We start from the raw sequence: 20,373 nt of genomic DNA, 5'->3' as shown, positions 1-20,373 counted from the left end.
AGACACGTATGTTTTCCTATGATAGATAAAAGCATACATCTAGTGTCTAGTGATCACTATTGCCAGATTAAGCTAATTAAGCAAAAGGTATCTATTGTAATTAGTCAATAGGTAGCTATTAAATGTAATTAGTCAATAAGTAGTATTAAGCAATCTATATTGCTGAACTATACAACAAATTACATTGGATTTTCTAACACTTACCTTCTCTGCAAGCAGTTCTCTAATTTTGCTGGCTTGAAGGTGAAACTTCATTAGTTGAGATTCCATAACCATGCATCTTTCCTTCCAGTTTATTATCCTTTCTGGCTCTAGGAAGTCTGCCATATTTAGGCTTTGAAAAAAATGGAAATATTCAATAAGATTTTAACTATTAATATACATAAATTTGCATGTATTGTACAAATTAAAAGTATTTTAATTGTCAAATAAGTATGTTTTTTACTTCAATACTTAGCATAATATTATGTCTTTATGCATACTACAAAGTTATGATGAGTGCAATGTTTGCCAAATTGTACATTCATGATATCAAGAAAAAATTAATCCCAATTCTTATTGTAAAATGTCAAGTTAACATGAACTCATTTATATTACAATAATACAGCAATTCATGGATGAAGATTAATTATACACCATACTGTTTAAATGCAAATCATTTTTCCTTTTTTTTAAATTAAGAAATCTGTTATAGGAACAATTTATAGAACATCTCAGTGACTCAGAAACTTAAGAAGTTAAGAAATAGGTTAAAGATATAAGGCAGCAATCATACACACTTAGTCGGTTCAAGCCAGATAAATGGTTTTATTTAACTAGAAATGTAAAGAATTATGTCATCAAGCATTATGTTTTCGGTTCAACTAATTATTTTTTTAAAAATGCATTTCTATTTTATCTGGCAAATCACACAATATTAAAGCACACTTTATATAATTTAAAACAAAGCATAGAAGCTAAAACCTATAAGTTATTTTAATATATGATTATAATTTTATATTTTAATATTTTAAAATAAATTTTAATGTTTAGATATTTAAACTGTATATTAAATCAAATAATTGACCACAAATAATATAGCAAAATCTCTGAAATGTTATAGCGCATGATGATTAAAAATAAAATATTTAATTTTGCTGATACAACTTAAAGATGATCAATTCTCTCTTCTCAATTTTTGTTTTCCTTTTAATTATTTTTTAATTATTTTTAATTATTTTTAGAATGTAATATAAATATAAAAATGTCAATTGTTAAATAACAAAATTGTCAGTTACTTTCAATTTCTGTGTAAATCACAACTATTGTATTGCTCATATAACATTCTGATTTCCATTATTGTAAAGAGGTTTTTTTAGTTTTAATTTCCAAAAATTATTTGCTTTACATTTTTCCAGAAGGCAAAGGACTACAGAAATATTTGCTGGCACAATAAATGCTGTTTACATTTGTGGAATGAATGATCTTATTTATGAGTCAATGACTTCCTGTCTCTTATTTGATTCCTCAAGGGAAAAATAAATGAGTTCATCACTTTGGCTTGCTTGTGTTCTGATTCAGCATAATGAACCTACACACATTTTCCCTCCTGTGCTTTTTTATTTCTTTCATTTTAAAGTATAAAGTAACAGCACAATCCCATTGAGGCTTATTTAATTTATTTTGAATTAAATTTGTATCTTCGCTTAAAATTAAAATCTTCCTTTCCAGTTTTTAAAAATAACAACTGAACTTGCAGCTAACACATCATTTTAAAGAGGTGATTTCTTTTGTAACAAATGCTGTAAAAGAGGGAAATAATTGACTATAGAGAAAAGAAACAAAGTTCTTCCTTTTTATGCTTGTTTACTTTATTTGGGAAAGTATTTTGGGCAAAACCTAACCTCCCTGAACTTTGTGGGTGTTTCTTGCAATTTAAAAAGAACAAGTTTTTATTCACTTCAGTGTACAGCATAAACTTTATCTGAAAAGACACTGTTGATTTCACTGATATTTTAAACTATTTCATGTGCTTTATATAAGTTAATATATTCAACAGTGAAACATTAGATCCTGTATCATGATGTTAAAGTATGGGAATTAATCTCTTTAAATAAAAGGAGTTAAACTGCTACCTACCAAATGGAAATAAACTTTATTTACTTGTAAAAAAAAGCATTTTATCACACTTGTGAAATTTAATACCCTATGGGGTATTTAATATAAGCATAGAATTGTGCATTTTCAACCAGTACTACAGAAGGTGAGGCAACCCTAGGCAGAGTTACCAATGGAGGAAAATGTTGAAAGGTCCAGTACAGCCATCACAGGAGAGAATCTGCAGGTCTGAATAATTTACTTGAACTTGGGAAATTCAGATCTAAAGCAAGATTTACATTATATGGTAAGCCAAAGCCATACCAAACAAACAAATCAAAATGTCCTATGTATTATGGCTTAGACCCTATAAACCCAGCCATTACCTCCCACATTAATTTGGTTTATAGGTTTAATATTGGGATAATATAGAGCAGTGGTAGTCAACCTGGTCCCTACTGCCCACTAGTGGGCATTCCAGCTTTCATGGTGGGCGGTAGACGTTTGCTGTAACTCTGCTTTATAAATTTTATAAAATAAAGTTACTTCCCTACTTTATAAATCACCATTATTGTGGAACTGGTGGGCGGTCAGAAAATTTTACTGCTAACAGAGATACAAAAGTGGGTAGTAGGTATAAAAGGTTGACTACCCCTGATATAGAGGTAAAGGAAAGAACGATTTAAGTTACTTTTAACTGTTGGATGAAGCACAAGATATACCGTACTTGTAATAAATCAGTAAATACAGTATTCCATAGAAACATTTCTGGTGTAAAAAATATTGGCTGTTGTATTATACCCCAATAATATCTATTATGTTGTAGTGTGTTGAATAAAGTTAGTTCTCCCAGAGATTGTTAGTTTCTAAATTTGATAAATAAATAAATAAATGTAAAAAAACTACCTGGTTAATACATTGCATTAATGAATGTTGAAAATGTAAGCCATTCTTTATTATCCAGAATTGACAGTTTCATATATCATACTAAGGCAATAGTAAACAAATGATGTAATGTTTTATCATACCCTACATAAACCCAACCATTGTCTCATGAGAAGGCTGACAAGCTGCAATACAATTACTGATTGGTGGCTATTATCTAATTCCATTATTTGTGTAATTATGTATTATTATTATTTATTTGTACTTGGGCACATTTAAACACCGTTGCAGTCACTTTTAGGGACATTAGGCCTATGGTATTAGGATTGCCATGTTTCCTTCATCATCAGAATATATACTGTAAAGCATTACTATTTTTATTGCAATATTTTTATCCATCAAGATGCTGGCAAGATATGTTACTTTATAAATTTGTATTGAAACCTTCTCATTCCACTACTGTACGCTCATTAAAAAGGCCTATTTCAGAGAATGATCCTTCTGGAACATGCTGTTCATTTCCTATAGTGAGCTTCTTTAAAAATTTTTGCAGTCCAAGGCTTTTCCACTTATCACAAGGGAAAAGATTACTGACTGTATTTCCAGCTCAAAAACAATTTAGCATTCTGGGAGCCTGGCCAGAATGAAGAGCAAAAGAATTTCAAAGTGGTTTTCAGGATATGGAGCAAGAGTGGGTAGGCCTCAAGGGCAAAGGGCTTTTTTAAAAAAAAGAAAAAAGAAAAAAAACTCCCAGTTATTCACAGCCAGATATAAAAGGCACACCTTGAGAACTATGAATTCTTAGCCCATGGATTTATATTGTGTATTAGTTCTGAATGGAGCTCATAGATTCTCAGTAAATTCTATGCTTGCTTCTATCCTGGCTATTCTATGCTTGTTATATTTCTGTAGGACAATGTGTGGCAAGGAGAAAGAATGTAATATTGTTGATACTATTGTTAAAATAGTCTGATATCAGAAAACTTTCCTGATTTAGCATTACCATTCAATCCAGTTCAATTCAATTCATGCAATTCAGTTAGTGTTATTGTTGATATTATTTTTTAGCTTCTATCCATTCTTGGTAAGTAGATATTCCCATGTAAGCCACATTTCCCTTGACTCTTCTCTTATTTGTAGGATAATGATAGATGAGAGAGAGAAAAAAACCACTTGCAATTCAAAAAGTATAAAACTCCAGAATAGTATTTTTTTCTAACACTGGGTCTAAAGCCAAACTCGGCCTCAGAAGAATTTAGTTCTCGCACGGTGGTGAGGAATTATAACACTGAACATACACAGCCTTTTCCTCAGGATAGCTAGTCCTCATGTTTTTGGTTCCTGCAATGTAAAAACGTCATTTCTTGGAACTTAGATCTGAACTCAACATCTCATGGCATTAAATTTAAGATGTTGATTTCCCTTTTATTCAGTTACAGACACCTTGCAGAATTTATAACCATGCCAAATATATATATATAACTTGGCATATAAGTAAGCCCTACCTGTGATGTGTAAAAGAAAGAAAGAAAGAAAGAAAGAAAGAAAGAAGTATCCCTTTTCTTCTCAGAGATCTGTTAACAAGATTTGATACAAAAAAAGAAATGTAGGGAAAAACACTCATATATCTGATAATCTCTCATCCCTTCAGATACAGTACTCTATTTAGTGGAAGCCCTGGGGCAGAAGTCACTTTGTGAGTGACTCAAAAGCACGGTGTGACTAGCAGTGTTAACAACTTTGGACATCTCTGGGATTACAACTGCTTCCCATCCTTCCTCAACTGATACCCCCCTTTTTTTCTTTTTTTCTTTTTGCTGAGCCAAAGAAGGAAAAGGGAAAAGAAGAGGCAGGACTAGGGGAAAGACGGCTCCTGCTTTCCCGCTCTTATGGCTCCTCGTCGCGCCGTCTCAGCTCGCTCAATGTCTCTCCCCGAAGAGGAAAAAAACGAGGGTCATTATCGGTCCCGCACACTCCCCCCAACCCCCCGGACTTAAGGCACACCTGCGGACGTCGTCATGAAGTTTCCGGCTCTTCAATGACTCCACTGACGGGCCCGCCGCGCCCCACTCCTCAAGATCTCTGCGCCTCTCCCGGGCAGCCCGCTCTGCGCTAAAGGCTTCGGCAGCACCATCCCCTCGCTCAGCGGGACAGGCGGCGAGGGGCCTGGGCTGAGCGGCACTTCCCCTGGCCATTCAAACAGCCGCTTAGGCGGGACTTGCGGTCCACTCTGGCCTCTCCGCAGTGGGGTGGCGTTAGGTTTGCAGGCTCGGGGTATGTGTGTGTGTATATGTGGGGAGGTGGGGCCGGTTTGCATCCATCGCCCGGAGAAGCGAGTGAAATCAAGTTGTGGGGCAAGAATACCATCGGGCCTCCCACTATGTTGAAATCGTAGAGGCAGAATTGGATGCCCCTGGCAGAAAAGCACAGCACTCTCCAAAATCAGCCTGCTTAAAAAGCCCATTGCTCTCGTCTTACATAGATTTGGAGGTGTCAAATTCAATCTAAGGTCCGTTGGTCCTTGGTCTTCATTTCTGAAAGAGCTTTCAAGTTTCCAGAAATCTCAGCTCAAGCATGGGAACGAGGGAAGTGCCAATCATAGATTGTTTAGCAAGCTGCCAGGGCGGTATACAATTAAACAAGAATAACATGCAGATAGAATAAAGAACAAATAACATCGATCAATACAGACGCTCCAAACAACTGTAAAACAATTAATTATAACCATCAAAACCAGTTATTAACAACTGATAGAATACCTGAAAAACTGAAAAGTCTCATTTGCTAGAAACATACCAACATGTTAAATTGGGGACTGTGCTGTCAGTAAAACATCTCCAACAGAACATAGTATTTGTAGTTCAGGATTGAGTGGTGGAGCTTGGCTGTTTATTTGCAGACATTTCATTACCGAACTAGGTAATGTCATCAGTGCAACTTACAGGAAACAAACCCCTATATTCACTTGATGGATAATGAAATGTCTGCAAACCCCCCCCCCCCCCAAGCTAGAAAGCACCACAATAAAACACCTGCTTAAGTGCAGGGAAAGCCCACCGACAAAGGTGGCATAGTTGGACAGATTGGGAGGTGAGGTGAGAAAGGAAACTGTCCAGGTTCAGAGGCTGACCTTTTACTTCATGAAAATGTTACGGCTCAGATAAGGGCCCTTCTGCACAAAAGGAATCCATACAATTCTGTACTGCTTATGTGGGGCTACAGAGACTTCCCTCCTATCATCTTGCCTCTTGGGACACTCCAGGTACCAGGCCCATTCCTTCCAGTTTTTCTCAGGAGCAGCCAAGTGGCCAATCCCCCCCACTCCTCTTTCCCATCCTTTAATTGGCTTTCTGTGGAGAGAGAGCACTACCTAATTCAATGAAGCAATGAAGTACCTTAGTGGGGACACTAACTTGGTAGTATAAATTATGTGCCAAGGATTTAGAGCCGAGTGTGATATTTTTGTGGAAGTGTTTACTCAGAAGTCCTAAGCAGGGGCATATGTAAAAACAGCTTTTTGGCAAAGTGTGTGCATCATTCTGTCCATACACAATTGCATACTTTTCCTTTGATTTTGACACAACCCAATGAGGAAGAATTATTTGTAGTTTTACTTCTTTCGATAAAATGTCATAATTGTTCCCACCACCCACTAAGATACAACCCCTCCCCCCCAAACCCTGATAATTCCTTCACATACCATTCTTTTAAAATGTTGCATTTTTGTACTGGTTCTAATACTGGCTATCATTACATTGTCTAATTTAATCATGGCTTGCTGAATACCTAACCACTTGCTAACTACTAGTTAAATTTACATATTGCACTAAACCATGAATCACAGTGTTCAGAATAGAGTTCCCCTGCCAGCTGGCAGGACTCAGGACATTCTCAGTTATACATCTTCTCAGGCATACTTCCTCAAATCTTTGTGAGAGTTGTTTACTTAGTATGTAGCAAAAGCCTTTTACATCTTTTTTTTTAAAGTCTTGTTTTATCTCCTGGAAGACTAGTCTGATTCTCCACATAGAAAGTGGGATGGGCTGATTCTGCTAGTTATACATGTTGAGCTTATAAGGCTAAGTCTAGGATGTGACACTACAGCATTCATTTCATTATTCCCATTTTCCTCCTTTTAATTTGTGAGAAAGTTACCTAGCTTGTTCTGTTAACCAAAGTTAGCATGTTCTGTGAAGATAATAGATAATAAATAGGCAATTCTGTAAGTAAGTCCCTTGTGAATGTTGTTATAAGATAGAAAGCATACAGTGTTTATACATAACAGACTAAAGAATGTTTTGTACTGCCACCTTCTGTAATCCAATTGTAAAATCTATATACAATGAACAAATTATCTTCCACTTTAACTTCCACGTTGCAAGCATTTATATGTGCAGTAAATAGTGTGAAAAGCTCAAATGGATTGTGTGGATGCCTGAAGATAACAGTTTTAAAATTGAATATACATTTGTTGCTATTGTGATTAAATAAATACCATAGGCTTGGGGAATTCAAAAAGCTTTTAGGGCATTTTTCCACAAATAACATTTAATTGTATCTTTTCCTATTTGTGCCACATTGGACAATTGTTCATGAAGGACAGAATGCAGAAGAAAAATCCTGAATACACGATTCCCAATATGCCTTTAAACTGCTACTGCAACCAAATTTAAGCAAACAATTAAATATTTGAAATATTTTATCTTGCTTTTCAGTAGGTGTCCAGGGAAAGCAATTAAAAAGTAAAGATGGCAGCCATTCATGAGATCAATGCTGATTATCATCTACATTTATTTAGCATGCAGTAAATAACATTGACTATATTATCTGAACATAATGGAGGTAAAGAGGGAATTTCTGTAGTACAATTGCTGGTTTTCCTTTATTTAAAAAAAAAGTTGTAGAAAGGCTACCTTAAAGTGGAAACTTAAAATTCTACAGAATCACAAAGGATGGCATTTTGATTGTGTCATTTAATTATTTAGAATGCTTTTTGCATCACCCTATTTAAAGATTTTGAGTGGTACACAATAAAATGAGTATAAAAGAACCGTTATAATGCCTCATAATTAAAACATTAAACACTAATGAAAACACACAGATCAAACACTAATAAAAATGATCATCCAAGAATTGCAACTGGATATCAAAATAGCTGGGGTCCCCCCAGTAGTGGGTTGCAGGTGGTACGCCCCGGTACGGGCGTACCAGACCCAGCCCGGAGCACCGGATACCATTCCGGTAGGATGCTCCGGAGGACCTGCCCGCCCGAGCTCCTTACCAGTCTTTTAAGTGTCCTACGCTTCCACACATGCGCATGGCGCGTACAGCGCCTGCGTGACACTCCGCTGAGCAGCTGGAGCATTACGGAGGCTCGCAGAGGCGCTAAGACGCATGCACGTGCTGCATGCATCCATGTGGATGCGCCGGGCCCGTTCCAACCATACTGGTTGGAAAGGAATCTGGAACCCACCACTGGGTCCCCCCCCCAATGTATTCAGTTCCTGAACATTTGAAGTGCTATACAAATCTATTGCCCCTAATTTGCCATTTTTATATTAAGAATTTATTAATAGAATGCTTGTTATACATCATAACATACTGAAATTCACATATTAATAGAAGAGAGTGGGACAATTGTTCTCAACTTGACTTCTCATAATGTGGTATTTTGGATATTTGACAAAAAGACAAGTAAATAAATAACACCTACACAAAAATTCAAAAGAAATTATCAATTTGGCACCTTAATTGTTTAATATAGTACTTTGGCGCCACACAGTGGAGAAATCCTGAAATCAAAAAATTAATTATCAAAAATACTCATTTCTTGGAAGTTTTTTTACAAAGTGTTTTTCCTACTTTGAAAAAGTGAGTATCTCAATGGAATTCAATGCATATTAAAAATTAAATAAACAGCCCCTGAATCACATAATTAAATGAATAATCTTACAAAATGCACATACTTAGTTTTGATTAACTGGTCTGATAATGTTCTATTTTAAATCAGAAATTAGAATGCTATTTTAGGAGTTGAATTGTAAAACTATCCTGGAAAAAATTATAAACATTTATTAACTTGTCTATGGGTTGTAATAAAACAAGAATTGAATCTTTTGAATGCAAATGTTGAAAATATTATTTTTTTCCCCACATCATTTTTTAAGGTTTCTTAAATCCTACCTTTATTGTTTTTATAAATAACTCAAGGCAGCAAACATACCTAATACTTCTAATTTCCCCATAAACACAATGAGTTGGGCTGAAAGAGAGTGACTGTTTCAAAGTCTTTTATGCCTAAAGCAGGACCAGAATAATGCAATAATACAAACTTTTACTGATACATTTGAATAATGGTAAAAAAGAAACAGTTGACATAGGCATTTGAAGAGTTTTGTGGCTTGGTTCTGTTACATTTTAGCAATACTTCTTGCATCTTAATTAAGCATCACTCCCTTAACTAAGTTGTAAATAAGTTGGCTTAAAATTTGTATCTTAAAATAATGAATGGCTAAAATGAAAAACAAAATACACATTAAAATGGAGCCCTAATATTAAATACAAGAGAACAAAGGGGATTACAAGAATCTTATCCAGAACACCAAACTAATTGAAAAGAAGTCTCTCAGGATTTATAGTACTTACAGTAGGTCTTACTATATTAAGTATAGGATCTGTTACAAACTCAATGCTCTTCCAGCAATCACAGAATTAATATTCTCAATCACAGCATTAATTTTATACCAATAAAAGAGAAAATTTGTAGCTCAGGGTTGAAATGAGGGGTCCTTAGTACTCTCTGAGCTTGGTTGTTTTCTTGGAGATCCTCCCAAAGATGATTTTTTAAGAGACAACTGGACTTTTTGGTTTTTCCTTTGAAGAAGTTTCAAAGTCTTCAAGAAGCTTCTTCAGTTCTGACTGGATAGTGGGGAATGGAAGGATTTTTACCCTTGCAGACAGCTGGGTTATTTGAATTCTTTTAGCAAGTCTGTTAAGCATGCCGCTTTTTAAGTCATGAAAAGAATAGAATAGAATTCTTTATTGGGTAAGTGTGATTGGACACACAAGGAATTTATGTGCATATCCTCTCAGTGCACATAAAAAGACAAGATACATTTGTCAAGAATCATAAGGTACAACATTTAATGATAGTCATAGGGTACAAATAAGCAATCAGGAAACAATCAATATCAGTATAAATTGTAAGGATATAAGCAACAAAGTTACAGTCCTGCAGTCATAAGTGGGAGGAGATGGGTGATAGGAATGATAAGAAGAAATAGTAATGCAGCCTTAGTGAATGGTTTGACAGTGGGAAGGGAATTATATGTTTAGCAGAGTGATGGCATCCGGGGAAAAAACTGTTCTTGTGTCTAGTTGTCTTGGTGTGCAGTGCTCTATAGCGTTATGCCCAGGATGCGAAGAGTCTGTAAATATTTTCATGGCCCTCTTTTTGACTTGTGCAGTGTACAGATCCTCAATGGAAGGCAAGTTGGCAGTAATTGTTTTTTCTGCAGTTCTGATTATCCTCTGAAGTCTGTGTTGGTCATGTTGGGTTGCAGAACCAAGAGAATGCAAGTGACCAGCTGTCTACAAAGAGTATAGCTTCACCATCCAGTCAGAGCTGAAGATATTCTTGGATGAGAAGCCAAACCTCTTCAAAGTAAAACCAGAAAGTCCAGTTGCCTCTTGAAAGAGCACTTTTGGGACAACCATGACCTGGATGGCTGAGAATCTCCATTGACATTTTCAACACCCAAACGAGGTAACTTCATCAATGACTTAGTACTAATGCTGTCACCTAGTGTGGATCAATGAAACGTCCCACTGAGATTCAGTGCGTGCGTCCGTGCGTGTGTGTGTGTGAGAGAGAGAGGGACGGAGAGAGGGGCAAGCGCCGGACCCTGCAAAGCAACCTCTGACGGCAGAGCGGTCGGCACATCCCACCCCTTCTTCGAATCCCTACCGCGAGAGCTACTCTGTCTCGCTTTCTTTCCTGATTGGCGGGCGAAGCCGTCAGAGAGCCGTGGAGGCTGGACGAGCCTAAACAGAAGAGTCGCGTGGCCCGTGCGGCGTTCGACCCCGCCCTTTCTCTCGTCTCAAGAAAAAGACGTAGCCGGGTGGGCTGCCCGTTCTTCAACGACCCCTGCCCCGCCCCTTTTCGGCGGAGAGGCGGAGTTAGCAACCGGCTGGAGAGAGAGAGAGAGAAAAAGGGGAAAGAAGGTGCTGGCAAGGCCTCCCTGGAGGGTAAGTGTTGGGAGCGCTGGCTGAGTGTAAAAACGCGGTGTGAGCAAAAACACGCCTTTTCTTTATACCGGCTGGGTGCTCTCAGCGAGTGTCCGTATGATGTCTGGCGAAGTAGCTCCCCACGGCGAAGCGTGTGAGGTTCTCCAGCTTTGGATCAGGGAAGCGTGCAAACTGTGCTTGGCTGAAACAGATCGCCTGAACGTACCCTTTGGCAGAGTCAAGTGTACGACGGCATGCGGAGCTATTTCACCGTTAAATCTGTAGCGGCGGGACATCTTTGGTATAGCTTGGAACCAATACACCAGGCATGGCTGGCTGGGGCATTCTGGGAGTTGAAGTCCACACGTCTTAAAAACGCCAAGTTTGGAGACCCCTGCAATACACCCTCAAAAAAAAGAAATGCAGGCAGATTTGGAGCCATGAGGTGTAAATCAGAGCTGTCCTTTTCGGGATAATGTAGCACACAAACCAAAGGAACGGATTTACTTTGAAAATAAACCACGAGGTTCCTAATAAATTAGTGTAAGAAACAAAAAGATTTTTTTAAATGGAAAAAGAGGGGTTTCTAACACAACCTGCCCACACCATATCTCGAATCTGTAAGAATGGGATAAGGAAGACTTAAGGCGTAGAGCGATTTTTTTTGCCTTGTACTGAGTGCCAGAAATATCAAAACGCTTTTAAGATATGTATGAAACAATTGAAAAATAGATGAACTGCTTAATTCCTAATTTGCATCTGGCTTTTTTGCAAAAGAAAAGTGGCCCAACTTGTCAGAAACTATGCCATTTGTGGAGGGGGAAGCAGAAAAGAAATGTACCTCAAAATAAGCAAAGAAGCGGTGAGAGAACTCCAAGTTGCTTTGAGTAAATTCAAACTGCCCTGGGCTGGGTGGATTACATCCCGAGGTGCTAGACCAACTGATGGATATGATCTGAAAATTATTGTAATCTTTCAAAACTCCTGAATGACAGGGAAGGTGTCAGAACATTGAACAGCTAACTTTGTTCTATTTGCTCAAAAAGGGAGCAAAAAAGTAAAACCAGGGAACTAATCAGCTGTACACCAATGCATGGAAAATGCTAGAACCGTGATAGCAAACCTATGGCACGTGTGCCACAGGTGGCACGCGGAGCTCTGTCTGCAGGCACGCAAGCCATTGCCCCCCTCAGCTCCACCACACATGTGCGGACGCCTTCTGCCGGCCAGCTGATATTTATTTATTTATTTATTTTTATTATTTATTTATTATTTATTTAATAAAATTTGTATGCCGCCCACTCCCATTGGGACTCTGGGCGGCTCACAACAAGACAAAAGAAACATTTAAAATTTAAGAATAAAAAATACAATTAAAAGTCCACATCATCCATTCCATCTAAGCGGGGCTGGATATCAATCAACAGCCAGGTCTTGACGGTTTTACGGAAGGCTGGGAGAGTGGTAAGGGTCCGGATCTCTACGGGTAGATTGTTCCACAGGGCCGGTGCAGCAACAGAGAAGGCCCTCCCCTGGGGGCCCGCCAGCCGGCATTGTCCGGTTGACGGCACCCGGAGGAGGCCCAACCTGAGATCTTTTTGGGTCTCTGTCGTGCATGCTCATGGTGGTGCACATGTGGGAGATGCATGTGTGGAGGGAATGCGGGGGTGGGCCCCCCACATGCCCTTGTTGGTCCCAGGAGGCTTAAGGGAGGCCTGCTATGCCCAAACCGGGGCATGTACAACATGCACTGCAGTTGTTAAGTTAGTAACATATTGGTAGTTGTTAAGTGAATCTGGCTTCTCCATTGACTTGACTTGACAAAAGGTGATCACAGGACACGCATCCATCATAAATATGAGTCAGTTGACAGGCATCTAAATTCTAATCACGTGACCATGGGGATGCTGCAGTGGTTGTTAGTGTGAAAAATGGTAGCATATCCCTTTTTTTTGGTGCTGTTGTAATTTTGAACAATCACCAAATGAACTATTGTAAGTCAAGGATTACCTGTATTTGTGTTATTATTTGCAACCAAGATTCTAATTCCATCTTCTTGGTCGGAGGCTTTAGCATTAGTATACAAACCAAAAATTGAATGTCAGTCTCTTTATCATCTGTCTGAAACTCACATATTTATTTTTCCAAACTAAATTCTTACAATAGCAAAGTTTATTATGAAGAAAGGGATAGAATTACAAGAATTTATATCTAATCTCAGAAACCCAAAATATGTTAGGCTGAAGTCTCCTAATTTTCTTTTTACGGTCTTTCTGTGAACTTGCCAACTGTTTACAAAGTCATTTTCTGAATTGCTACCATTGAAATGGATAGTTAGAGCTACCTTTCTCAAATGATGGCGTGATATTTTCAAAGATTTTTTTGTCTTTTGACCTCATATCCTACTTCTAACATTAGTTTTATTTCATATATCCCTGGAGATCCCTGCTGTATTTGAAGTACAATAACCACAACTGAAATAATATCTAATTTTTTGCATCTCTTTCTGGTGCCTGCTTTATGTATCAAGGTTGCTTGATGGGAAACTAATTTTGTATCCCTTGGTTTTACAATGATCATGATTATATATTATTTTTTCATTATTTTATAAGAACTAACCCATGTGTTTTGTACATGCATTTTGGGAGTTTCTCAGCTAGTACAGGTAGTCCTTGTATAATGACTACTTGTTCAGTGACTGAAGTTGTGATGGCTTTGAATGAATGGTATTTATGACTGGCAATCATCTTACATTTAATAATGGTTGCAGTATCCTGCAGTTATGTGACCACCATTTGTGACCTTCCCTGCTGGATTCCCACAAGCAAAACAATGGAGAAGCCAGCAGAAAAAAGTCACATTCCAGTAAGCCATTGACACTTTCCCCTGCCCAACAGCCACCACTCATACTACTGCTATGCCTTGCAGGCTACCATATCCCCTCCTCTGGCTGGCAGCATCCACCTACTTGCCTGATCATCTGCTTGTAAACCATGTAGGACTCAGTTAATGACCAACAATTTTTGTTTAGTGTTTATCTTTGTTTATAGACAGGGGGGAGTGCTGGGATTGCTTTTGCTAAGCTATACAGTTATGTGTTGTTATTATGCTGGGGACTACCTGTACTAGCTGAGAAACTTTCACTTAGTGATGGAAACTCTGGTCCCAATTATTCCCATTAAATGAGGACTGTCTTTATTATAAAGTGATAGCCTCAACATCATGAAACAGGAAGAAATAGTAATATAGACCAAAGGTAGAAATGAAATACTATAGCATAAATCAGAAAACATGATACTTCCAAACAGTTTACATAGAGAAATAAAACAGGATAACATCTAGGCTTTCATTCTAGTGGAAACCTGTTAATAAGTGTTTATTAAACCTAAAAAATAGGTAATCTGTATTGATTAGTTTTGTTACTATATTGCTCAGGTGGATTTACTCTCAGGAAAATGTTTCAGAAGTAAGATGCTGATATCCTCATCTGGAGTCTTGACTTTAAACTTCTGACTGCCAGACCTTTGTGGATTTTTCTTGATTGAGTTTGTGTATTTCAGGTGAAATAGTTGCCAATGAAGTCTGAATGAAAGTCTTCCTAAACCTTTTTCTCTAGAGTATATAGAAATAAGGTAGACAAAGTACAAGTCTGGATTAAACAGACCTCATTTTTAAATTTTGTATTTAAAACAATGTTCTAATATATGAAATATTATTCTTTAATAGGTAATTCTTTAATCTACCAAAATGGTTTTAAAGAAGAAGAAAGAAATTCACGTTGATAGCTTTGTTCTTGAATATCAACAGCTTGAAAGACTTCGCTGTAAGTATAATTAAGTTGCTTAATTTGTCTCTGTAGATATATTTTAGTGGTTCCATAATGATTTTAAAAAACTAATTTCCCTTGAGCGTACATTTTGAATTAAAGACAAGAATATCATCCCTTTCATGTCTACATGTTTTTTCTACCTGAATTTGAAAAAAAAAGTTTTTCCGCAGTAAAAAGCAAATGAGAGAAATTACAAAACGTTTGATGTTTAAAAAAATGTTCTATATTAAAGATGTGCTTCAAATGTCCTTCCCATTTTCTGGTTTTCTGAAGCAAGTTGGCCATTCAGTTTGAGTGGGCTATTTATATTAATAATGATCAAGTCTTACTCAATATTGTATTGCATTTAAGATCTATTTCTTAAGGGTAACATTTGGGCAATCAATTTTAGTCTATCTGAATTGAAGTGCTGTTTGCAGAGCAGTGATGTCACAACGGCATACATCCCCATCAATACCTATGCTGTTGTTTTCTGGATCACTTCTGTCTTTTAAGTATTTTTCTGTCTTTTAAGTAGTTTTCAAGTACATCCTCAACATTAACAGATGTGATTAGTTTAGTTATTTGATGTGTATTGAATTCTACACTATTCAGATGGGTTGATTTTCAAGAACATGTTCAGGAAAATAAGGTGATGAAAAGGTGTACTGTGTGAATGCAGCCTTGTATAAGGGAGGAGGTAGGAAATAGCTTTTGTCATGTGGACTATTGGACTTTTAAATATTGGACCATTAACATATTTTGCTTTCTAAATGTGCAGCTTTTGCAGATGTTGAAGGACAAAACCTGGCTTCTCTATTATTGCGGTGTGCACAGTTGACAGATGGCATTCAGCAAATTAATTTGATCAAACAGGTTTGATTTTAGTTATACTAGTAAAAAGAATAATATGGAATTACATTAAATGCATGCGATATAGTCTCATTTATATACAATAAAAAATGAGACAGTTGTGCTTGGAAATTTCACTTTTCCCATGTTCTTTGTCTTTCCTACAAATGAGAAAATCAGATTGTTACTCCTTAACATTTATTTGATGCTGCATCATGTATTTGTTTAATTTGAGGGCTACATCCAGCATTGAATGAATAGACTTTACTAATGACATAGAACAGGGGTGTCAAACTCAAGGCCCGTGGTGTGCTTAGCTCTGGCCCACGGGGCCACCTTGGAAACGGGGAAGAACTGGCTGCATGCAGCTCTCCCAAGCTCTGTTTTTGCTGGCAGAGGGTTGCAGGAGGCTGTCCCAGCTGAAAACAGAGCTCGTGAGCCCAGTTTCGCTGTCAGAGCATTTGGGCCACAGATGCCCCTGACATGGGTCACGTCAAGCCCTCCCCCTCCCCCCAGGTCAAACACAACCCTGATGGGCTCTCAATGAAATCGAATTCGACACCCTTGACATAGAGCATCCTGTTGGTTTTGATCCCAGATGTAGAGTCTTCCCAGTCTTTAATCTGGAATGCACATTCCTGCTGCCAGGAAGTGAGAGGAATCTGCTTTTTATTCTTTGTTGGACAGCAATATTGGATGCAATTATTACTTTACAATTTAAAATTGAATGATGGATATAAATGTTACTTTTAAAACACAATGGATACGGTTATAAGTATATACTTGAATAATGTTACTATTGCAAGCTATATTACCTAACAGTTAAATGTTGTCATCTAGTGGAAACTTTGAAATGTACTTTTTCCACAGCTTTTTGGAATAGCCTCCCATCTAAGATTCAGGGGGACCCTTCCCTTTTAGCTTTCCGGAAGGCCATGAAAACCTTGGCTTTTATACCAAACATGGTCTAGGATGAGTTTGAGTCCAGTGGTTAGCAGTATGGTTGATTCTGTTTCCTTGGTAGAGGGTATGATGTATTTTAATATTATTGTTTGCTGTGAATTATGAGCTAGACAGCCATATACCAAGTAAAGTAAGTAAGTAAGTAAGTAAAGTAAAGTAAAGTAAAGTAAAGTAAAGTAAAGTAAAGTAAAGTAAAGTAAAGTATATTTTCTATCATGGGACACGATAGTGGCTAAGACGCTGAGCTTGTCGATCAGAAAGTTCAGCAATTCAAATCCCTAGTGCAGCATAACTGAGTGAGCTCCTGTTACTTATCCCAGCTTCTGCCAACCTAGCTGTTCGAAAGCATGTAAAAATGCAAGTAGAAAAATAGGAACCACCTTTGGTGGGAAGGTAACAGTGTTCCGTGCATCTTCGGCGTTTAATCATGCTGGCCACATGACCATGGAAACGTTTTCGGGCAGCGCTGGCTCTTCGACTTTGAAACGGAAATGAGCACTGCCCCCTAGAGTTGGGAACGACTAGCACATATGTATGAGGGGAACCTTTACCTTTACCTATATTTTCTATACTGGTTAGCAGCTAGGTTCATTTTACAAATGTTTCATATAATTACCTATACGCATGAAAATTCAAGACATTTGATTCATGAATTGCAAGAATAAAAGTCAAGAAGGATCAGTATCTTAGGTTTTAGGATTATCCAAATCATTATGTAGTCTAGCTTTCCCTAGCCTGGCACTGTGTTGGAAATATTGCTTCCATATTAGTGACTATTGAAATTGTTGCTTCAGCATCAATTGCTTCAGCAAAGTTGAAGGATATCTGGTTGGAAACGGCTGATAAATATGAATAGCAACATCGAATTTGTCAGTTTGCTTGAAAAATATGAAACTAATAAGAAACAGAAGGTTACTTCCCTGCTTGGAAGAACTCTGATACAAGTGTTAAATTAATATTAAGAATATAAAAAGTAAAAGATTACATCCTGCCCTGAAATGTTCAATAAAGATTAAGAATGCTCAGTGGTATCCAAGGGGTTGGGAGACAGATGGAAATTTATGCAGAAGGAATTAGAAATAAATTTGTGAAAATAAGCTGATTGGTTAGAACAATCAGTTTCCATTCTCTAATGTTTGATTATACATGTATCTATTATACATTCTGTTATGCATTATGTTATATATACTGTGCTTCTTACTGACTTTTATATAAACCTGATATATACATTACGCACAACACACAAACCCCTATGTATATTTTAGTCTTTGGGGGGAAAAAAGCATGTTACAATATTTTTTATTTTTTGTCATCTGCAGATTGTGCCTTTACTGGAGAAGATGGACTCCAAGTCTTCATGTAATAACATTGTTAAAAATTGTTTAGATATATTGGGGATAGTGTTCTTATCACTGGATATAAAGAACCCTTTGAAAAAAGTCCTAGCAAGGTACTAGTCAAATGTTATACTAAGAAAGTGCTTAATGTTTCTTTGATGGTTTTTAGGGGAACATGGATATTGCGAAAATGAATGATAGAAATGGTAGTGGACTTTGTATGACAAAATATTTTGTATGAGATATAAATTTTAAAATGATTCTTTTCTAAGTATTCTTGACTTTATAATCCTATTCTTTACTTTCAGTATTTATATGTATTGTACTCACTATATCTTAAAAGGCAAAGATATTATGAGTGGTATAGTAATATAAACCTAGTTAACTTTTTTGTGATATCCAGAAAATTATGAATGACGTCAAATATATATGTCCCAAGATAATCCTGTTGCAGGATTCAATCTGGGTCAGTCATTGGAACTAGAGGTTTTGTCTTCCGAGCTTTCGGACTTACAATCCATTCTCTCTTTTCCCAGAAATAATGAAATGTTTAACTGAAGATCTGCTTGTTCTGTAGATCTTCCATTTTCCTTTGATTTCTTTTGAAGCCTGGTATCAAAACAAATACAACAGAAGAGTGATGAAGAGATTGTGGTGCTCAAAAAATCCATTGATATGGTTTTTAACTTAAACCTTTTAGTATTTCCATTTTAATTTGGCAATGCTTTTTTTGTCTACAGTTGCCTGAATGACCTTCCAGAACTGCTTATAGCAGAAGCTACAGACAGTTTTGTTGCCTGCCTTAAACAAGAATTAGCAAATACAAACTTCTCCCACATTAGAAAAACTATAGATAATCTTGCTTCTTGTGTGGAACTTATACACATAGGTATGATTCATTTTAAAAATACGTTATACATTAATTTATTATTATTATTGTTATTGTTATTATTATTCATAAGATGCTAAAATGTATACTTGAATTTTTCAGGTAAATCAAGCGTGACTATACTATTCAAAGAAGGTAAATGCTTTGTACCTTTTCTTGTGTTGGAATGAGAGAAGAATATGAGATGAAAATGTTTCATACCAGTATAGGAAGCATTTTTCTGTTGCTAAGTAGGTCTGTAATTAAAAGCATTTTCTATATTTTGAGTTATTACAGTTTTTAAATAGAGACAGGTTCTTGACTGGAAGGGTTTCCTATCTGAAAATCGTCTGTCTGTGTTCCTTCAGCCAGTTCTAGAGTTCTCAAATTCTGTAGGGAGGCTCAGGTGTGGATTGTGGGTGGAAGGAAATGACGTTTAAGAGGAAATGCTATTGGATGACCTATTCTGCTTATAACATTGGATTTTATCTCTTCATAATGGGTAGATTTATACTAGCAGGCAGTTTTTCAGTTATGTATATGTTGTATAACTGTTCTAGTACAGGTAGTCCTTGCTTAACAACCATTTGTTCAATGACTGTTCAAAGTTAAGACGGCACTAAGAAAAGTGACTGCTTCTTGAAATTGTGGTTATTGCAGCATCTCTACAGTCACATGATCGTGATTTGGGCACTTTGGGCAACCAGCACACATTTACAGGGGTTGCAACCATACTCACATAATCACCTTTTGCAGGCTTCACAGCTGGCTTCTGACAAGCAAAGTCAATAGAGAAACTGGCAGAAGTTGCAAGTCATGATCACATGATGTTATGCTTAATGAACTATGATGATTTGCATAACTGGTGCAGGTGGAACTGATGTTGTAAGTTGGCACAGTCCTGTGGTGTTTTTCATGACTGTGCTGCATAGCAACAGAGTTCTAGGTCCCAATTGCAGTTGGCAAGTGTGGGTTATCTGTATATACAGTTCTTGAGCAATGAGTTCATATGGATATTACAGATGAAGGTTAAGGATTAGAATATTGAAAGCTCTCTAAATTCTTAATTTTATGTTTTTATTAAACTATTTCATAGCTCTTCAATTTCTGTTGAAATCTGTGCTTAAAATAGAAGAAGAAAATCGGTAAGTACTCAAGATACAATGTGGAGGCTGATTTCTCTTTTAACAGCAAATAATTGTTTTCATACATGCAAAAGTTTTCTTTTGAAAACTTTTAATTTTAAGAAATTTTAAGAAACTGTAAAACATAATGTTCATGAAATATACAAAAAGAACTTCACAGTATTTGTAATTGATTAAGTAATTTAAATTTATTTGTAATGTACATATATGAAT

General features: G+C 36.8%; 2 protein-coding genes across 2 annotated transcripts in view; one reads left to right on the top strand and one right to left on the bottom strand.

The window, feature by feature from the left end:
- Nucleotides 1-5,203, bottom strand: part of PLEKHH2 (pleckstrin homology, MyTH4 and FERM domain containing H2) — a 57,888-nt gene extending 52,685 nt beyond the window's left edge. The window contains 2 exon segments of the mRNA XM_032215061.1: nt 205-334; nt 4,966-5,203. Coding sequence (XP_032070952.1) covers nt 205-334; nt 4,966-5,156 — 321 coding nt within the window. The 5' untranslated portion in view covers nt 5,157-5,203.
- A 5,921-nt stretch (nt 5,204-11,124) lies between these two features.
- THADA (THADA armadillo repeat containing) overlaps nt 11,125-20,373 on the top strand; it is a 106,263-nt gene continuing 97,014 nt past the window's right edge. The window contains 7 exon segments of the mRNA XM_032215562.1: nt 11,125-11,208; nt 14,914-15,010; nt 15,777-15,871; nt 18,130-18,260; nt 18,888-19,036; nt 19,139-19,171; nt 20,112-20,160. Of these exon segments, the coding sequence (XP_032071453.1) occupies nt 14,935-15,010; nt 15,777-15,871; nt 18,130-18,260; nt 18,888-19,036; nt 19,139-19,171; nt 20,112-20,160 (533 nt within the window). The 5' untranslated portion in view covers nt 11,125-11,208; nt 14,914-14,934.

Source organism: Thamnophis elegans, chromosome 4, assembly GCF_009769535.1.
Source record: "Thamnophis elegans isolate rThaEle1 chromosome 4, rThaEle1.pri, whole genome shotgun sequence".
In the NCBI taxonomy this organism is placed as follows: Eukaryota; Metazoa; Chordata; class Lepidosauria; order Squamata; family Colubridae; genus Thamnophis; species Thamnophis elegans.
Note: the sequence above shows the minus strand (reverse complement) of the source record. Positions and strands in the feature narration are given on the sequence as shown.